At 44.6% G+C, this 18,988-nt stretch overlaps 1 protein-coding gene across 1 annotated transcript in view; it reads right to left on the bottom strand.

The window, feature by feature from the left end:
- Positions 1-15,711, bottom strand: part of UBE4A (ubiquitination factor E4A) — a 30,861-nt gene extending 15,150 nt beyond the window's left edge. The window contains exons 1-10 of the mRNA XM_065417078.1: positions 15,648-15,711; positions 12,786-12,947; positions 10,903-11,076; positions 7,060-7,172; positions 4,542-4,694; positions 4,236-4,395; positions 2,649-2,851; positions 1,842-2,033; positions 414-747; positions 15-141 (exon numbers count right to left, since the gene is read on the bottom strand). Coding sequence (XP_065273150.1) covers positions 15-141; positions 414-747; positions 1,842-2,033; positions 2,649-2,851; positions 4,236-4,395; positions 4,542-4,694; positions 7,060-7,172; positions 10,903-11,076; positions 12,786-12,906 — 1,577 coding nt within the window. The 5' untranslated portion in view covers positions 12,907-12,947; positions 15,648-15,711. The remainder of the gene's footprint in view (positions 1-14; positions 142-413; positions 748-1,841; positions 2,034-2,648; positions 2,852-4,235; positions 4,396-4,541; positions 4,695-7,059; positions 7,173-10,902; positions 11,077-12,785; positions 12,948-15,647) is intronic.
- Positions 15,712-18,988: the final 3,277 nt, after the last annotated feature.

The raw sequence follows: 18,988 nt of genomic DNA, 5'->3' as shown, positions 1-18,988 counted from the left end.
AGCAGAGGAGTTACCTGTGAAATCCTAAATGGAGGGTGTATTGTGTCAGGACTAAATTCTCGGTCACCAGATTGTAGCTGTGGGCAAACTCTGGCTCCTTCTCAGTCACAGCTGGAATCAAACATGTTTCTTTTTCCAAGCCTTAAATAAATTAAAAGCACCAGTGAATTAACACTGCCCCGCTGGGTCTGGGAAGGGGACTTCAGCACAGTCAGAAAGACCCGACTTGGTGTGGGTGATATTTTAACTTTTTTCAGCTTCTTTATTCCTTCCCCACTACCCATCTAATCCGTTGCCTCCTTTTCCTCCTGGAGAGGCATGAGGTATAGTGTTGTAGGGGAGACAAAGTGCTTGTGAGCCCAGATGGAAGCAAATGCAACACAAGGCGAGCATAACATTTCTAGCATACCTACCTTTCATATGCACGTTCTTACTTCTCCTCTCCTCTTCATTCAGCTCTTTCAGGGCACAGTAGGTGGGATCGAAGGTGAGAAGCCTAGGAGATCTGGGTTTACAGAATGGCTGGCACAGTTTCAGGAGGGCAGCTCCTAGATTCAGAAAGAAGGCATCCGAGGCATACATCTGGAAGAAGATCTCTGGCATCTGGTTAGCCCAGATTTTTGTACGGCCTGCATTGGCATGGAGACAGTTTCCAAGCCAGGACAGAATCCTGTGTTTGGTCTCTGGAGACAGCTGTAACAGGTTCTTCAGCATCTGGTAGATTTTCTCATGGAACTGGGCCATAAACTGTTACAAAAAATAAAATAAAAAACCCAATCCATCATTGAAGGCATTTTTGAAAAAGACCCATTTCACTTGCACTTTCCAAGGTTGGTCTGAGAGTTCACAAGTCATCCTAATCTTCTGGGAAGTCCCTTAGGGCCTGCCTACCCTGCCGCTGGGAGCTTGCCTCCCGGCCTGGCTAGACACTCATGGGAGCTCTGCTCCAGCCAGCATGCTAAAAACAGCAGTGTGGACATTGCTGCCTGGGCAGTGACTCGGGCTAGCAGCCCAAGTCCAAACCTGCCTGCCCCTGGGTCCGAGCTCAGGTGGCTAGCCGGAGTTGTGGGTTCACGTGACAATTGTTAGTGCGCTAGCTCAGAGGGAGTTAGTGCGAGTCTGTCGACCCCATGCTGGGAAGCATGCTCCCAGCTGGAGTGCAGACATACCCATAGGTGTTTAGGTGTAGCTCCCACGCCCCCTTACCAGTGTCTCCTGTCAGAGACAACATGTGATGAACAGAGCAACCCTGAAGCCAACAGCAAAAAGCAAGGAGGACACTTTAAGAGATATAATGAATTGTTTCAATGGAAAGTAAAACCAAACTTCTTTATAGGTGACTGGGTGGAAAGATGGTCTTGTGGTAGGGCACATGACTGGGAGCCAGGTGATCTGGGTTCTGCTCCTGGATCTGCCAGGCTCTCTACGGGGAACCTTTGTGCTTGAGTCTTCTCACCTGCAGAACAGGGATTACAGCTATCTTCCAGGGTTTGTGATGCTTCATTCATTAATGTCTAGAAAGTTCTTTAAGATTTTGCAGTTCTGCAGCACCTTCCATCTGAGCAATCCAAAGCATTTTACCCACATCCATGGAGTTATTCTCCCAACACCCTGTGAGGTCTGTGCTATCCTCATTGTACAGGTGGGGAAACAGCATCACAGCACACAGAGGTGGAGTGACTTGCCAAGGTCATACAGCCACCCTGTGGCAGAGCCTGGAACAGAACCCAGATCTTCTGAGCCCAAGTCGTTTGCTGTAACCCATTACAAGGCTTCCTTTCCTTAGGAATACACACTGTGGTTCAGTATTAGAAAGTGGCACTGATGCACTTCAGCTCGACCTGATGAATGTTGGACTCCTGCACTTTGATCTCTTGTGGACTGGATCGGGATGGATTCAGAAAGTATCCATGATTCTCCACTACGCCTGGGGTCTTTAGCAAGCAGGAGATGCTCAAGATGACTCCTAGCAGGGTCTTCTGATACATCTGCCCATGGGTGGGGTCCTTTGGTTGAATGTAGTCTACAAAAACCTAAAGAGACAGAAGAGGTGCATGCTATTGTTCATAAAAGTATGAAGAGAACCTGTTGATTTGGGAGTGGTCAGAGAACAGTAGGAGTAACTTGTTAGAGAAGGAACGTGGGAACAAATTATTTCATTCTCGCTCTTGTTTTTTCTCATAGAGGATGAAGATAAATACATAATTTGTGAATCACGTAGGATGCTGCACACAGCCAATACACAATCCCTTTACTACAACTGGAATGCATGGGTCATAGCAGCACACTTTACTGAGAGTGCACATTCACCAGAGCAGAATGTGAGCCCTGCACATATCCAGCCTGTCATTTCATAACAAAGCCAAAGCAAAAGCCATTAGTCACCGCACAGGAAGGTACATCTACATCAGACCCACCAGCCTGTGGACGTATTCAGTTTCTCTCCTTGTTGGCGAGCTCATCAGCAAGGCTAAGCGTCAAAGGGCCACAGAAAGTGAATTACTCTCTTTTATGTAGAGGTAGTCTTTCTGGGTAATGGCAGAGGCATATTAGTGGGACAGTGTAGAGGGAATTTGCTCTGCTGCCGCCTGTGTAGCACTTTTCCAGGAGACAGCTGGCACTTTTCACCAGCACTAACACACACTTACCTGTGCTATATCTTTCTGTCTGGTGAAATAGAGGAGCATATCCAGATATGTGTACAGCAGATTCTGACAAAGGTCCAGGTCTTTGATTCTACCCAACAGAATATCAAACACAGGAACCATGACCTCCCCAAATGTCCGTACTTCCTCATCCATTGTCAAGGCTTCTATGACCTCCTCAAGAAACTCAGTCACATCTTCAAAGTCTAAGAAAAGAAGTAAAGGGCAGGGGTAGAAAAACATTTAACAGAAATATTCAAAGTATTTTTTAGTGGCTTCAGCCCATTAACACTTCAGGCTCATCTCGTTATAATCCTTCACCATCAGCCAATTAGGTAACACCATATTGTCAAATACCAGCCATAGCAGGACGGCAGGTCACGCGTACAGCAAGCTCTGGGGGGCTGCATGGGTTAGCTCATGCTTTAGCAAGTCCATATCTAGAGACTCCTGAGATATTGACTACTTAGGGATAAATTAAATCAAGAGACAAGAATTTCCAACACATTTTAAGTAGAACCAATTGTGCTTGACAAGGACATTAGAAACATTCTTATCACTAGACACATTTTCCTCCTGCCAAGTGGACATAGTTGTGTTTTCAGATGGGATAAGGACACTAACTAAACGTACTTGAACTTCCCCTCTGATTTTCAATCCCTTATAAAAGAGGGGGGTCTCAATATTTTATTCTGTAGAATACTTTGTGAGAGAGAGAGAGAGACTCTCATAGACCAGTTCTCCTCCCAACACCAATCCCATAAAATTCAGTGGACCCCAGGAGGGGCCCTTGGGTGACTGGTATCCATGGACTGCACTTTGGGCCAAAGTGTTAACTTCTCTAGTGACACAGAAAACCAAGAAAGCAGACGGCAATTTCCCCTACACTTTGTGTTGAAAAGAACTGAGCTGTTCACAGGCTCCATCCCATTTCTGGCTCTACTCGCTCCTGTTCAAAGGTTACTTTAAACTCTAGGAATTGACCTATTAGTTAAGGTTCCTGACACGGTCAGATGCTCCTCTTCCAAGATGTCTAAAGAACTTATTCTTATTCCTTGCCCCTTAGGTAACTTATAAGTTTGGATTTTAATTTGTACATTAGATCAGATCTGTTATTTACAGTGGGTGAAATCCTGGCCCCTTTCAAGTCAATAGCTAAACTCCCTTCGATTTCAATGGCACCAGGATTTTACCCATTATGTTTATGAAAATATACAAGACAAAGAGTTAACAAAATGTCCAGACCCTCAAAGGGTAAAATACAGTTCAGCCAGCTTTGCACTCACCACAGGTTTCTATTAGTGGGGTTAGTTTGTCTTGCTAGCGTCAACTGGTTTTACTTTCACCTTTACACAAGACCTTGAGCTGTCCTGAGGCCACCAAACTTGCCCTATTACTTTAGGCATTTCTCTAAGACTATCTACTGCTTACATGGCTCACTTGATTCTGAATGTCAAGCTTGGACCTTAAATAGCAGAGAAGTTGGGTTTGATGTTCTTGTTATAAAGTGGAAAGAAAAAGCAACAATATTTGGTCATCTGAGGATAACTACTAACCCACCAGGAGAAAGAGACATAGTTATAAACTTACGCGCTCCTCTCAGTGCCTCCAGCATCAGGTCCACCAGCTGCTCATAGACATTCTGGTTGACATAAATCTCTGAGGTGAGAAGAACAGTGCGAGTGTTCGACACAGTCAGATTCCTGCAGCGAACCGCAAAGGGCAGCAGGTTCTCTGGCACTTTGGTTATCTGCATGGAAAAAGGAATTGAGACAGGAGGAATGATGTCCCCTGAAGTGTACCGGTATATGTGGATAGTCTGCCCACTTGCTCATTTCAGGTCAGTAATCAGACCGCATATGATGCTACTTCCCCTTCCCAAGGCTGCCTACCTACCTCTTCCTTTGATCTCTGGAAACAGGCATATAAGTAGCGAAGAATCTGTTTCTCTCCTGCGTCTCTATCTGCTGAAAGATTCTGTGTGCTGACAGAGGTCATGTAAATCAGGTGATTTCCTGGTTCCTGGAGCAACAAGCGGGTGAAGAGTGCCTAGACACACAATTAAAAATATACTGAAAATAAACACACAATCCCAAGTGTCTGAAGTCACAACCCTCCTCGTTCCCCCCACAAAAAACACCCCACACCAAATCATCCTAACACGGCTCCTTTTTGCCCATTAGGCTTTCCTTCCCTACTGAGAAATGTACAGAGTTCAGTGCTAGACCAGTGGTTCTCAGACTTTTCCCAGTCTGCTAGGCCAACAGCTTCTCCACCCACCTTCAAAATTTACAGCAGTTTTACTAATAGGGGTCTGTAACCCTTGCCTTTGAAAAAAAACCTGACAAGCATTAGCATGACAGTCCTGTTAGAGGAGCAGGTCTCTTTACAATGTTTTGATGAGGTGGATGGTGGCAGAACTGAGTACTGGAGCACCAACTCCCACTGTCCACTGTTATAAGCACAGGCGTTCTTACCTTCCAGAAGGCGGACACAGCAAATTAAACTGGAGGAGTGGGAGAGGCCTTGGGATTTTATCCATTCCGTCACCATACTCCTAACCTGTATCTTCCCATTCAGTCTCCCACATTGGCAGCAGATCTCTGCAGCCACTAGGAGGAGCTAGTATTAGCTAACCCTATAAGCACTCCAAAGCTCACAGCCACTAAGCCTGAAGTCACTTCCAGCCCAGTTGTCACAGGCAGCAGCACATTTGACCATTAGTGAACAAGTCTGCACTTGAGGGTAAACTCTAATATGCTGTGCAGGGAAGGAGCAGAGTTCAAGTTACTGTTAGTAGCTGAGAGCCAGATTTTTTCTGCACTGTAAGAACTAAACCGTCCCCATCAGTAAAATCTCAATTTCAGCTAACAAAAGCCGTGAACAAACTATCTTATCGACAAACTAGGCAAATACAATTTAGATGGGGCTACTATAAGGTGGGTGCATAACTGGCTGGATAACCGTACTCAGAGAGTTGTTATTAATGGTTCCCAATCCTGCTGGAAAGGCATAACGAGTGGGGTTCCGCAGGGGTCTGTTTTGGGACCGGCTCTGTTCAATATCTTCATTAACGACTTAGATATTGGCATAGAAAGTACGCTTATTAAGTTTGCGGATGATACCAGACTGGGAGGGATTGCAACTGCTTTGGAGGACAGGGTCATAATTCAAAATGATCTGGACAAATTGGAGAAATGGTCTGAGTTAAACAGGATGAAGTTTAACAAAGACAAATGCAAAGTGCTCCACTTAGGAAGAAAAAATCAGTTTCACACATACAGAATGGGAAGAGACTGTCTAGGAAGGAGTACGGCAGAAAGGGATCTAGGGGTTATAGTGGACCACAAGCTAAATATGAGTCAACAGTGTGATGCTGTTGCAAAAAAAGCAAACATGATTCTGGGATTTATTAACAGGTGTGTTGTGAGCAAGACACGAGAAGTCATTCTTCCGCTCTACTCTGCTCTGGTTAGGCCTCAGCTGGAGTATTGTGTCCAGTTCTGGGCACCGCATTTCAAGAAAGATGTGGAGAAATTGGAAAGGGTCCAGAGAAGAGCAACAAGAATGATTAAAGGTCTTGAGAACATGACCTATGAAGGAAGGCTGAAAGAATTGGGTTTGTTTAGTTTGGAAAAGAGAAGACTGAGAGGGGACATGATAGCAGTTTTCAGGTATCTAAAAGGGTGTCATAAGGAGGAGGGAGAAAACTTGTTCACCTTAGCCTCTAAGGATAGAACAAGAAGCAATGGGCTTAATCTGCAGCAAGGGAGGTCTAGGTTGGACATTAGGAAAAAGTTCCTAACTGTCAGGGTGGTTAAACATTGGAATAAATTGCCTAGGGAGGTTGTGGAATCTCCATCTCTGGAGATATTTAAGAGTAGGTTAGATAAATGTCTGTCAGGGATGGTCTAGATAGTATTTGGTCCTGCCATGCGGGCAGGGGACTGGACTCGATGACCTCTCGAGGTCCCTTCCAGTCCTAGAATCTATGAATCTATAACAGAAATTAATGACACCTTCTCGATTTGGTGAGGAATAACCACCTATACCTAACCCACAGTGCTTTCCCAGTGCCCAGAATGCAGCCAGTTTGGCTCTCCACAGCCGCTGCTTCCCAAAGCAAATTACCAAAAGAAGGTCTATTGTTAGCCTAGTCTAAAAACAACAAAAAAAGAGCTGAGCATGCTGGTTTCTCAGTAACATGTGCACGAGTTAAGCTCTCCTCGCATATCATTAATGTTTTATGCAGACCTGATCTTTAAATAGGAGTCATTAAATATCCACTTGGGACTGGACTTTTGAGGAGATACTCTGCAATCAGGTACCTGCTTATTAATCACTGCACCTTCTTTAGCTCAGGACTGCCAGACACCAACCTGAAAGAGACAAGTTGACAGAGAAGTGGTGATACCTGTTCAATGTTTTCCATGTCAAGCCAGTCTTGTTCATCCAGTTCTGCGGCCATTTCCTCCAGGTACACACAGCGAGCAGGAATTCCATTGCCGCTCTTCATACTGGGATCACCTGGGGATAATCAAATCCACTTAAACAAACCACCACAAATATGTGCCTACCGACAGTGCGTTCAGCACATTGGACCTTGCCTGCTAGAGGGAGCTAACTGCTGTAAACAACTATCAAATATCCCCATCCTCCTGCCACAAGGTTTCCTATAGAATTCTGTTGAACCTTTAGATAAAAGCTCTCTCTTCTGAGCAAGTGGTTTTTGTATGATTGCTTAAAAACAGGTTTCACTCTAGAACATGATATACCAGTTATCTTTTAAAAGGTACACAAACGACAATACAACATCCACTGCACAACACACAGGTACACACCAGAATCCTGTTTAAAAATCAGTTTGGGAAAAATCCATTTTAATTGTAATATCCCAATGTTCACTAAAGCCAGCCCCATAAGAGAGCGAACTTCCCAATTTACACATACATACAGAAGCTCACTTTGCAAGAACAAAGTGTGCTCTAGTAGGTATTTTAATACCAGGCCAGTCAATCAACGTATAATTGGTTTCCAATGGGATTATCACATTCTTCACCCATAGCCAAATGACACCAAGAAAGGTGCAAAATTCTTTCCTGCCTTTGAGAACAACTTTTTGTTTCAGAAAGTGGAAGTAGTAAGCAGAGGAACAGCCATTTTAGACTTGATTCTGACCAACAGGGAGAAATTGCCTGCAAATCTGAAGGTGGAAGGTCATTTGGGTGAAAGTGATCATGAAATGATAGATGTCATGATTCTAAGGAAAGGAAGAAGTGAGAGAAGCAGAATAAGGACTTCAAAAAAGCAATCTTTAACAAACTCAGAGAACTGGTAGATTCCCACTGGAAGAAAATCTAAGGGATAAAGGAGTTTAGGAGAGTTTGCAGTTTCTTAAGGAGACAATATTAAAGGCACAATTCCAACTATTCCAATGCGAAGGAAAGATAGGACAGAATATGGCTCCATCAGGAGCTCTTTAATGGGCTGAAAATCAAAAAAGAATCCTACACAAAATGGAAACATGGACAAATTGCTAAGGAGGCATACAAAAGAATAGGACAAGCGCATAGAGACAAAAATCAGAAAGGCTAAGGCGCAAAATGAGTTGCACCTAGCAAGGGACATAAAAGGCAATAAGAAGTTATTTAAATACATAAGGAGCAAGAGAGAGACGAGAGGAAACTGTAGGTCCTCATCTTAATGGGGAAGGAGAGCTAATAATTGATGACATCAAGAAGGCTGAGGTGTTGAATGCCTATTTTGCTTCAGACTTCACTGAAAAGGTTAATGGTGATCAGTCGCTCAACGCAATGCTAACAACCCAGGGAAAGAACAGGTTAAAGAATATATACATAAGTTAGATGTACTCAAGTCAGCAGGTCCTGATGAAATTCCTCCTAGGGTTCTTAGGGAATTAGCTGAAGCAACCTTGGCACCATTATGTTATCTTCAAGAACTCGTGGAGGACAGGTGATGATGTCCCAGAGGACTGGAGAAGGGCAAACATACCTATTTTTAAAAAGGGGAACTATAGACCAGTCAGCCTAACCTTTGATACCTGGAAATATACTGGATCAAATTATTAGTGTCATCCTTGAGGTGCTTACAGTTATAAGGAATACCCAGCATGGATGTCAAAAACAAATCATGCCAAGCCAACCTAATTTCCTTCTTTGCCTGCGTTTCTGGCGTAGTGGATGGGGGGGGGGGGGGGGAAGAGAAGAGTGTAGACATGATTATCTTGATTTTAGTAAGGCTTTTGACACAGTCCAACATACCATTCTCATAATCAAAGTAGGGAAATGAGGTCTAGATGAAATTATTATAAGATGGGTGCACAAGTGGTTGAAAGACTGTAGTAGTTATCAGTGGTTCATTGTCAACCTGGGACAGCATATCTAGTAGGGTCCCACAGTGGTCACGCCTGGGTTCAGTATTATTAAATATTTTCATTAATGAGTTGGATAATGGAGTGGCGAGCATGCATATAAAATCTGCAGATGACACCAAGACAGGTGGAGTTGCAAGTACTTTCGAGACAGGATTAGAATTCAAAATGAGCTTGACAAATGGGAGAATTCATCTGAAATCAACAAGATGAAATTCAATAAAGACAAATGTAAAATACTTCAGTTGGGAAGGAAAAATCAGAGCCACAACTACAAAATGGGGAATGACTGGCCAGATGATAGTGGTACAGCTGAAAAGGATCTGTGGGTTATAGTGCATCACAAACTGAATATGAATCAATAATGTGATGCAGTTCCAAAAAAACTAATATTCTGGGGTGCACTAACTGGAGCATCCAGTTAAGATGTAAGATACAGAGGTAATTGTCCCACTGTATTCAGAACTGGGGAGGCCTCAACTGAAGTACCGTGTCCACTTCTAGGAGTCACACTTTAGGAAAAATGTGGACAAATGGAAGAGCCCAGAGGAGAGCAACAAAATGATAAAAGGTTTAGAAAACCTCACCTATGAGGAAAGGTTAAAAAAACTGGGCATGTTTAGTTTCAAGAAAAGATTACTAAGGAGGGACCTGATGATAGTCTTCAAATATGTTAAGGGCTGTTATAAAAGGGACAGTGATCAATTGTTCTCCATGTCCACTGCAGGTAGGACAAGTAGTAATGGGCTTAATCTGCAGCAAGATAAATTTAGGTTAGATATTAAGAAAAACTTTCTAACAATGGGGTAGTTAAGAATAGGATGGACAATCACCTGTGAAAGATGGTCTAGATTTATTTGGTGCTGCCACAGTACAGGGGCTGGACTTGATGACTTCTCAAGGTCTTTTCCAGTCCTACATTTCTATGAACTTTACAAATAAGGGGCTAACACATCAGCACCGACTGGGGTTTTAGGAAAGCAAGATGTGAACCATATCCTAGCTGCATAGTCATGCCAAGTGGGGATAATACAAACTCCATTTTAGCGCTTTACATTTATTCCAGGCTGGATTGATTTAAATCCCCAAGTGGAAAATCTCAATTTAAATTATCAATTTGAATCAAACTTTTCCATTTGTAGTTCAGTTATTTTCTAAAGAAAGGTGCATTCTCATTGGCTTATATAACCATTAAAACATGTTGATTTACAACTAAATAGATGTATTGCGTCTGATGAAGTGGGCATTCACCCACGAAAGCTTATGCTCCAATACTTCTGTTAGTCTTAAAGGTGCCACAGGACCCTCTGTTGCTTTTTACAGATTCAGACTAACACAGCTACCCCTCTGTAACTAAATAGAGCCTTTACACTAGATTTGTTACATCTTTCTGCTACCTAGGAGGGTACACCATAACTATATGCATATATTTAAGCAATTATATAGCTTAATATTTTCAGATTCTTATTTATTTTACATTTTTAGTATGTTAGAAAATGAAGAACGATGGGAAGAATCATAATTTGAGCACATTCAATAAGCTCTCAGGTAGAGAGAAGCATTACAACACAAGTATGAGACCCCTGAGGTGGGCCCAGTGGATGATCCTGATGAGATGTGTGATGGTGTCTGCTAAAGTCAGAGGCTACTGTAATACAAATAATAAATAATCATGACTGCAGTGTGCAGTCACACACATCTGACACTAGTCTTCAGACTTAATCTCAACCCCTGGGAGCCAAGATTGCTCCAGACTAACACACACTCATAACTACTCCCATGGCTCAGCTATTGTGCTTGCCAAGTAAATCTTGTAACCCTGAGAGTCTGGTGGGTAACACAAGTCTTCACTGCATGTCCACTCACTGTTGTCAAGGGTGATGAGGAAGATCCTCTGGATCATGTGATTGATGTTGAGCTGTTCACACAGCTCCTGCTGGGAGCGGAAGGAGCGGCTGATCTCAGCCACAGAGTAGTCGCAGTCATCCAGACTCTCTGATACACTGTTATCTGAGTCATCTTGGCTGGCTGAGGTTTCATCTGCTGGAAAAGAGAAGATAGTAAATAAACATGTCTCTGGCCCAGGAAGAAATGAACACTGCAGTATGAAGGGTAAGCAGTGTGTCTCTGGGAACAAAAAGGGCTGAACTAACCCAAGGGAGCACTATCAGTGACATGCACAGGTCCTGCCCATCTTTGTGCCGCCACTGATTTCAAACACCTACGCTTAGGTTTCTACATGTAAAACCATGAATTATTCATTATCTGGCAAGTACAGCAGTAAGCACACTATGGTTATAGTGCAGTTCTGCTGAAGGTAGTGATGATGTAGGCTGTGATGTACACCATTTTGTAACACCCTGCTCAGACCAGGGTTGGACAACAAGTTGATAAAGAACCCTGTGTCCTGTCTACACACTATATTCATCGATTGCCAGCATCACTGGCACTGCCATGGAGAAGAGTTACAGGCCCATACACTGTCTGCACGCCACGCTGAAGAATTAAGGAAGCAATGGCATTTTGTTTTGTAGAATACAAAGTGCCATTTAAAAATATTTATCTGTGAAAAGACTGTCTGAACATAAACAACAAGGAGTCTGGTGGCACCTTAAAGACTAATAGATTTATTTGGGCATAGATTTTTACCCACGAAAGCTTATGACCAAATAAATCTGTTAGTCTTTAAGGTGCCACCAGACTCCTTGTTGTTTTTGTAGATACAGACTAACACAGCTACCCCCTGATATTTGTCTGAACATAGGCACCTGTCAAACAGTGCAAGTCTTAGAACAAGAAATTTAAACCTTTCACATCAGATAAATTGCTACTGAAAAGCAAAGTAGACCTACTGTCAGAACAAAATAAAATAGAGCACTACATTCTGTGGGTAAGAAACAAGTCACCCTGCCCATTCAGATTGGTTGGTGAACGGCCAAGGAGACATCCACACCCTTTCCCAAGCATTCTTGCTACTTCTACAACTTGTCTTCTGCAATGGTGCATGGCCCAGTTCCCATTCTCCCTCCTTGTCTCCCAAAAGACTCCCATATGGATGTGGTAAGACAAGAGTATTGCTTTAAATAATAATATTTAGCCCTTATACACTAATGTCCATCTTTAGAACATTAATTCGTAAAGACTTCCTGTGACATAGCTGATAGAATTATTCCCCAAATGGAGGCAGCAAGATTGATGCCAAGCACCCACAGCTCCCTGTGCTCAGCACCTCGGGGGGTGAGGGGTGGGGTGGGTGGGGGGTGGGGGTGGGAAGAAGAAGAATCAAGGCACAAGTGACCTGGTCAAAGCAAGAGTCAGTGTTCAGTCTGGGATCAGAACTCAGGTGTTTCTGGCTCCCAGTCCTGAATTCAGATCAGGCTTCTCCCCCAAGGTTTTCTAGTGGACTACAAAAAAGTTGGCTCAACAATTTAGGGCCTGATCCAAAGCTCACTGAAGTCAACTGCAAGACTCCCAGTGAATTCAATGGGCTTTGGATCAGGCCTCAAGTGCACAAAGTAAGATGCTATATTGACATACAAATAATACTGTGGCCACCCGACAATTCTGACTCCTGGCTACAAGTGTCCAGGCCTGAAAAAGATTTCTGTTTATGGATGGTCCCAAACCTGCCCAGGGTACTGAACCTGAATAGTTAACACATACCAGAGTATGATAACCTTAGAGATATGTGGTTAGGGAAGACCCTCTGCAACCAGAGCTGCATTGTTTGGTCTCCCTTCTCCTCTTACCAGTGAGCTGCCTCAGCTGCTGTTTTTGGATCGCTGCAAACTGCTTGGCATCAGCTAGGGAGCTGAAGAGGGCTGCAAAAGGGTTACTTGAGATGCTGTTGTTATTCTCTTGGTCTGTCATTTCACTTTAAAGTGTGCTCCATCCAGACGTGGAGAGAGGGGCTGAAGAAAGAACAGGTATGACAATCACAAAGCAGTGGTTAACAGCAGCAGCTACAATTCTTAAAGTTTAAAAATAAAACCAGAAGTGCCTTAGTGGGGAGGATTTTTTTCAATTAGGAATCCAAGAGTTAAGACAATTTAACTACACATCTAAGAACCCACCATTAAAAATAGTATGCCTGCTTTCACATCTATTAAAATTGAAGGAGTACACAAGCGCTCTACCTTGATACATTTTTTCAATGTTTAATGATACCTTTTAACTCATTAAAATTAAGCATTGAACTGAAACTGAAAAGAGCAAGGGAATTCAGTTATGGATGCTTAGATGTATCTAACAAAATTCATTTCTTGTTAAGGTATCTTAGTACCTATTACAGTAAGTGATCTTACATGGAAACAGTGTTGCAGTACTGCAGACAAAGGCCATGCCTACACTAGCATTAATTGGGAAACCACATCCATGATGGGAACACTAATGGAGACAGGACACAGATGTTTTTACAGCAACGTTGTCTAGATCTGCTATCACTGGTAAGAATGCTGGGATCTGGTCTATGCTAACACTCCTACCATTTCAGCACTACGGGAGCTGGCAGGAATACCCAAAGAGGCCAGCTAATGGTGGAAAGGAAGCCCAGTCCATTTGTTGATCCTTACTATTTCTTCTAAAAGTTATTAATTCTTCATCAGAGCATTAAAATAATCAGATGCAACACTCGGCAGACCACTCCACCTGTCCTTCCCTACAGAAATACAGGCAGTATAGAAAGTAAAATAGCTTAACTTTTAGCCTAGAGTTTTGCTGGTTTGCCATGGAATAACTTCCTAATTTGTAACACATGCAAGCCAGATTTGGTTTTTAACTGAGGCAGTATTTCATTTATTAGGAACAGCCAAGGAACTAGCCTTGGCTGTTCCTACACTGGACTACAACGTCCCTGTCAGACTGAAAGAGCAATTTATATTTATCCCCTTCTAGACATTTCAAGAGACCATGAATCGCAGCTTGTGGAATACTGCTGTACACAAGTCAATCTAGTGCAAAGCCAAAGGACAAACTTACTCAGACTGTTTACACAGCTGATACCTGCAGAAAAATTCAAGGACTCACAAAGTCACAATAGCACTAAGTGCGTTCCTTCTTTCCCCTCAATGGAGACAGAGTTCTGCATCAAATCACATTATTCAAGCTAGTGAAAAAAATTGAGCATTTAGGTTTATATGTATCAAAGTAGATGCTAATGTTTTATTTATTATATAGTGAAATGTCATTCAAATGACTGCTCTAACAGACAGTGCCTCACCCACCTTGTTGCTCTAACAGCTCTAATTCAAGCCAAAAGGTAGCTCCGGTGCCACAACTTGCAGATGGAGCAAATCCAAGAACACCCCAGAAGCACAATATTGTATAGAAGTGACTCCCAACATTCTTCTGGTGAAAAACCCCTTGAAAGAGATTGGAATGCCCTCCCCATGTCTCCTCATGCCATGCATCACAGGCAGCTGCATCTTCCTTCTGACCATTCTCTCTCTCCTGCCCATATCTACCTCAGCACTCTCTGTCCTTTTCCTCTTTGCTTTCTAATTATTGGGCTTTCTTGTTTTTGTTCTTATTCTGTAGCTCCCTCCTCCTTGTTTCCTCCAGGTTAGCATAGCCATTGGTACTGGTTCCAGAGTGTTGGATGACATATACTTATGCAATTTAGCAGAGTGCCATAGGAGCCCAGGAAGGAAACTTGAGTTAACAGTCTTTGAGAGCTGCTCCTGTGGTCAGCTTTGTTAGGCAGGGCAGGGCCACTGTGACAGCAGGGACACAAAGCAGGTGAAATTCAAGGCTCTATCACTGCTTTACCCACATCCACAAACACACATCTGATTTGGTGGGGCTCATGCAACTTTCTCCACCTGCACTGTTCTTCTCTTCCTCACGCTCTCTCCCCCCCATATCTCACACACAATTCAAAGAACCTGAGGATGGGAAACTTGTGCACGGTAAACCGTTCCCATCATGCTTCCAAAAAACAGAACACCAGCACTTCCAGACAGTATTTGCATGTGATGAGCAACTGATATCCTTTGTAAAGCCCTCTGAGATCTGATGAAAACCACTATATAAGAGCTAAGTGTTAGTAGATGAAAACCTTAGCTCCCCCAAACTTTCGCTCTAAGCAACTGAGCTCATACACAGAATGACAGTCCCGCCAGTCGGTCCTCTCCATTCACCCCGGTAAAGGGAGCCAGGGCTCCCTCCCACACGGGGTCGGACCAATGAGCCATCTAGCCCCGTATCTCGGCTTCCAGCAGTGGGCAGTGCCAGGTGCCTCAGAGGACGCGAACAGAGCCGGACAATTATGACGTGACCCAGCCCGTCGTCCAATCCCAGTTTCTGACCCTCGGAGATTTAGGGTCACTCACACCATCGGGGTGCACCCCGGACCGGGCCAGCTAACGGCCCCTGATTAAACCCCCGCTATGCTTCGGGCCCCGGGGCAGCCCGTGGCCGGAGAGGGAACCTGAGCCGAGCGCCGCGCTGCTGCCGGCGGGGAAGGGAACCGAGGCCCGGCCTGGCAACCCCCCGCGCCGCAGAGCAGGGGGCGCGGGGCTCCGCGGCTGGTCCCAGGCCCGCCCCTTGCGAGCCCCGCCCCCCAGGCCCGCGCCCCGCGGGAGGGGGGGAGGGGCGGAGCTGCCGCTTCTTACCGGGGCCCGGACGCTTCCACTTCTCGCTCAGCCTCAGGCTGGCAACCGCAGACGTCACCGCCCCGCGCCGCGCGTCACCTCCGAGCGCCGGAAGCACGTGGGTAGGCGCCACGTGTTGGGCGGAGGGGAACCAGGCCCTCGTTTCTCCCACACACACCCCGTAACGGGGCTGGCTCCCCGCGCGCCCCGGCTCCGGCTGACGGGGCTCGGCTGCCGCCTCTGCGTGCGGGCGGGGGCAGGGTCCCTCCCGGGGGCAGGCGAAGCAGCGCGTGGCGCTCAGTCCCGGGGCTGGCGGTACTTCCCCGGGGGACACCCTCCGCAGCACGCTCACGGCGACAACGCCCATAGGTGGGCGCCAAAGCTGTCACAGGCCTTTGCCACGCCAGGCTGAACGCAGTCCCGGCCAGGCTTCTGGGCACGCCCTGAGCAGAGCCGAGGCCAGGGAGGGGTTTTCGTCCGCGCAGCAGTATTGCACAATCCTCCAGGGCTTGGGCTGCATTTAACACCTCGGCTTAGCTACCAGAGTGGGGTGTGGAAAAACACACCCCTGAGCGACACAGCCGTGCTGACAAAACCCGCCTGTCCACACAGCTACATCAAGGAGAGAGTGCTCTGGGTCAGCATAGCAAATGTTGTTGGGGGAGCTGATGTTCCGACAATGACAGAAAAATTCCTAAAGAAGAGCTCTGTGTATCTCGAAAGCTTGTATCTCTCACCAACAGAAGTTGATCTAATAAAAAGTATTGGGCTTAGGGTGACCAGATGTCCTGGTTGTATAGGGACAGTCCTGATATTTGAGGCTTTTTCTTATATAAAAGCCTATTACCCCCACCCCCGTCCCGATTTTTTGCACCTGCTGTCTGGTTACCCTACTTGGGCTACACTTAAATGTCTGGTTGAACTAGCTACACTGTCTAAAGATGTGGAAAAACACTCCCCTGATTGACATAGTTTGTCAACCTAACTTCTAGCATAGATGCAGCTGTGCTGGCGGAAGAGTGCTGCTGCTGCTGTGGGGGGTGCTGCCTTCAGAGCTGAGCGACTGGAACAACTGTCGCCGCTCTCTGACGCCCAGCTCTGAAGGCACACACAAGTGAGGGTGGCAATACCGTGACACCCCTCTCCCCCCCAAATAACCTTGTGACCCTCCTACAACTCCCTTTGGGGTCAGGACCCCCAATTTGAGAAACGCTGGTCTCCCCTGTGAAATCTGTATAGTATGGGGTAAAAGCACACAAAAGACCAGATTTCGCGGCCCGTGACGCGTTTTTCATGGCCGTGAATTTGGTAGACCCTATTTATAAATCACTTTTCATCCAAAGGGCTTTATGTCATTACAGTGTGGCAAGGGATTGTTAATAATCTCAAGTGGTAAAGTCCTTATCACTTAGGGCTAGATTTTTAAAGGTATTTAGGCAGCCATTGGAAATTAGGTGCTTAGGCACTTTTGAAAATCCCACTAGGTCCCTAGCTGCATCTTTAGGTGCCTAAATACCTTTGAAAATCTGGTCCTTCGTTTTTACATTTCACCCAAATTAAGAAACTCAGCCCAGCATCCCCTAGTACTATGCTGGATCAGTGGGTTCTCTATTAACTCAGGGAACACATACAGAGCTAATCACAAATCCGATTTTCTATAGTGCATGGGTTTTCCTTTAACAGACTTGCTTCAAAGTACTGACCTCACCCAGATTGTTTTAGCTTGTCGAAGCTGAGATCACCTGCACAAACTGATTAGTTATTTTTAATAATTGTGTAGCAGCTGAAAAGGAACATAGGGAATGTCCAGTACAATGCTTTCACAGAGTTCTCACTCTCTGGTTTAAAAATGATTCCCCACGAGGTGGAACTGTTTCAACACAAATCATTTCTAATAAAACACTGGCTTGGTTTGCAAATAAGTAGGTATCCTGTTCATTTGGAGGCACAGACATGACTGCTGGGAATCACAGGAGCAGAGTGAGAAGAACCTGGACTTCAATATTGTGTGTTTCTACTGGAGTCCTGCAGGGATCGTTTCTTATCAGTGACCTGAACGGAAACATAAAATCACCGATAAAGTTTGCAGATGACACAACGATGGGGGAGTGGTAAATAATGAAGAGGACAGGTCACTGATACATAGTAATTGTGATCTCTTGGTAAGCTGGTCACAAACAATATTTCCTCTGCATTTGGCACTGGTGTGGACACTGCTGGAGTACTGTGTCCAGTTCTGGTGTCAACAATTCAAGAAGGATGTTGATAAATTGGAGAGGGGTCAGAGACAAACCACGGGAATGATTAAAAGATTAGAAAATATGCCTTATATTAATGGATTCAAAGAGCTCAGTTTATTCATTTTAACAAAGAGAAGGTTACGGGGTGACTTGCTCACAGACTGGAAGTACCTACATGAGGAGCAAATATTTAAAATGGGCTGTTCAATCTAGGAGACAAAGTTATAACAAGATCCAGCGTTTGGAAGTTGAAGCCAGACAAATTCAGACTGGAAATAAGATGTAAATTTTTAATAGTGAAGGTAATTAACCATTAGATCAACTTACTAAGGATTGTGGTGGATTCTCCATCACTGGCCATTTTAAAATCGAGACTGGATGTTTTTCTGAAATATATTCTAGTTCAAACAGTCATTATTTGGGTGGAAGTTCTCTGGCCTGTTACACAGGAGGTCAGAGTAGATGATCACAGTGATCCCATTTGGCCTATGAATCTATGGATATTCCTGCAAAGGGCTTTCTTGGGAATCACTGCTGAACACAAAAGTGGGCAACAATAACGTTAAAGCAAACACATTTGGTGAGAAATGGCTACACTAATCCTAAAGCCAAAGGACCAAGTTAATCATGTGCGTAGATACCACCAAAATATTTTATGAGCTAGCTAGTGTGCATATACACCATTCCCGTGTGCTGGATAGAGTAGGAACTGCTCCATGTATCATAATTTATATCTCTGCTTCTAACAGCAGTTCTCCTTAGCTCCCTTCTAGCCTGTGCTTCTGGAGCAGCAGGACCTGAACTCTATCCCTGCTACAGATGAGAAAGTTGGAGTGGCAGGGCTGGGTATTAACCCCCTGAAGTCCGAGGTGGCCACAGATTTTTGTTAGAGTACTCTTGTCTAATTCAGCTCATAATATACCTGAGAAAATGCCCCTTGGGTGTGATTTGGACCTAAAGAAGTTAGCTGCAGTATGGCTACTTTGTGGAGATGCCCAAGTTAGGCACAATTTTCCTTCTTTGTTTTTAGTGGGCGAATCTTTTATTTGCAACTGAATACTGTATTCTGATCTGCGTTGGCAGCAACTTTGGTGACAGCGAAACAACTTCGGTAACAACCCT

Source organism: Emys orbicularis, chromosome 15 (assembly GCF_028017835.1).
Source record: "Emys orbicularis isolate rEmyOrb1 chromosome 15, rEmyOrb1.hap1, whole genome shotgun sequence".
In the NCBI taxonomy this organism is placed as follows: Eukaryota; Metazoa; Chordata; order Testudines; family Emydidae; genus Emys; species Emys orbicularis.
The sequence above is the reverse complement of the archived record's forward strand: the minus strand, read 5'-3'. Positions and strand labels throughout refer to the sequence as shown.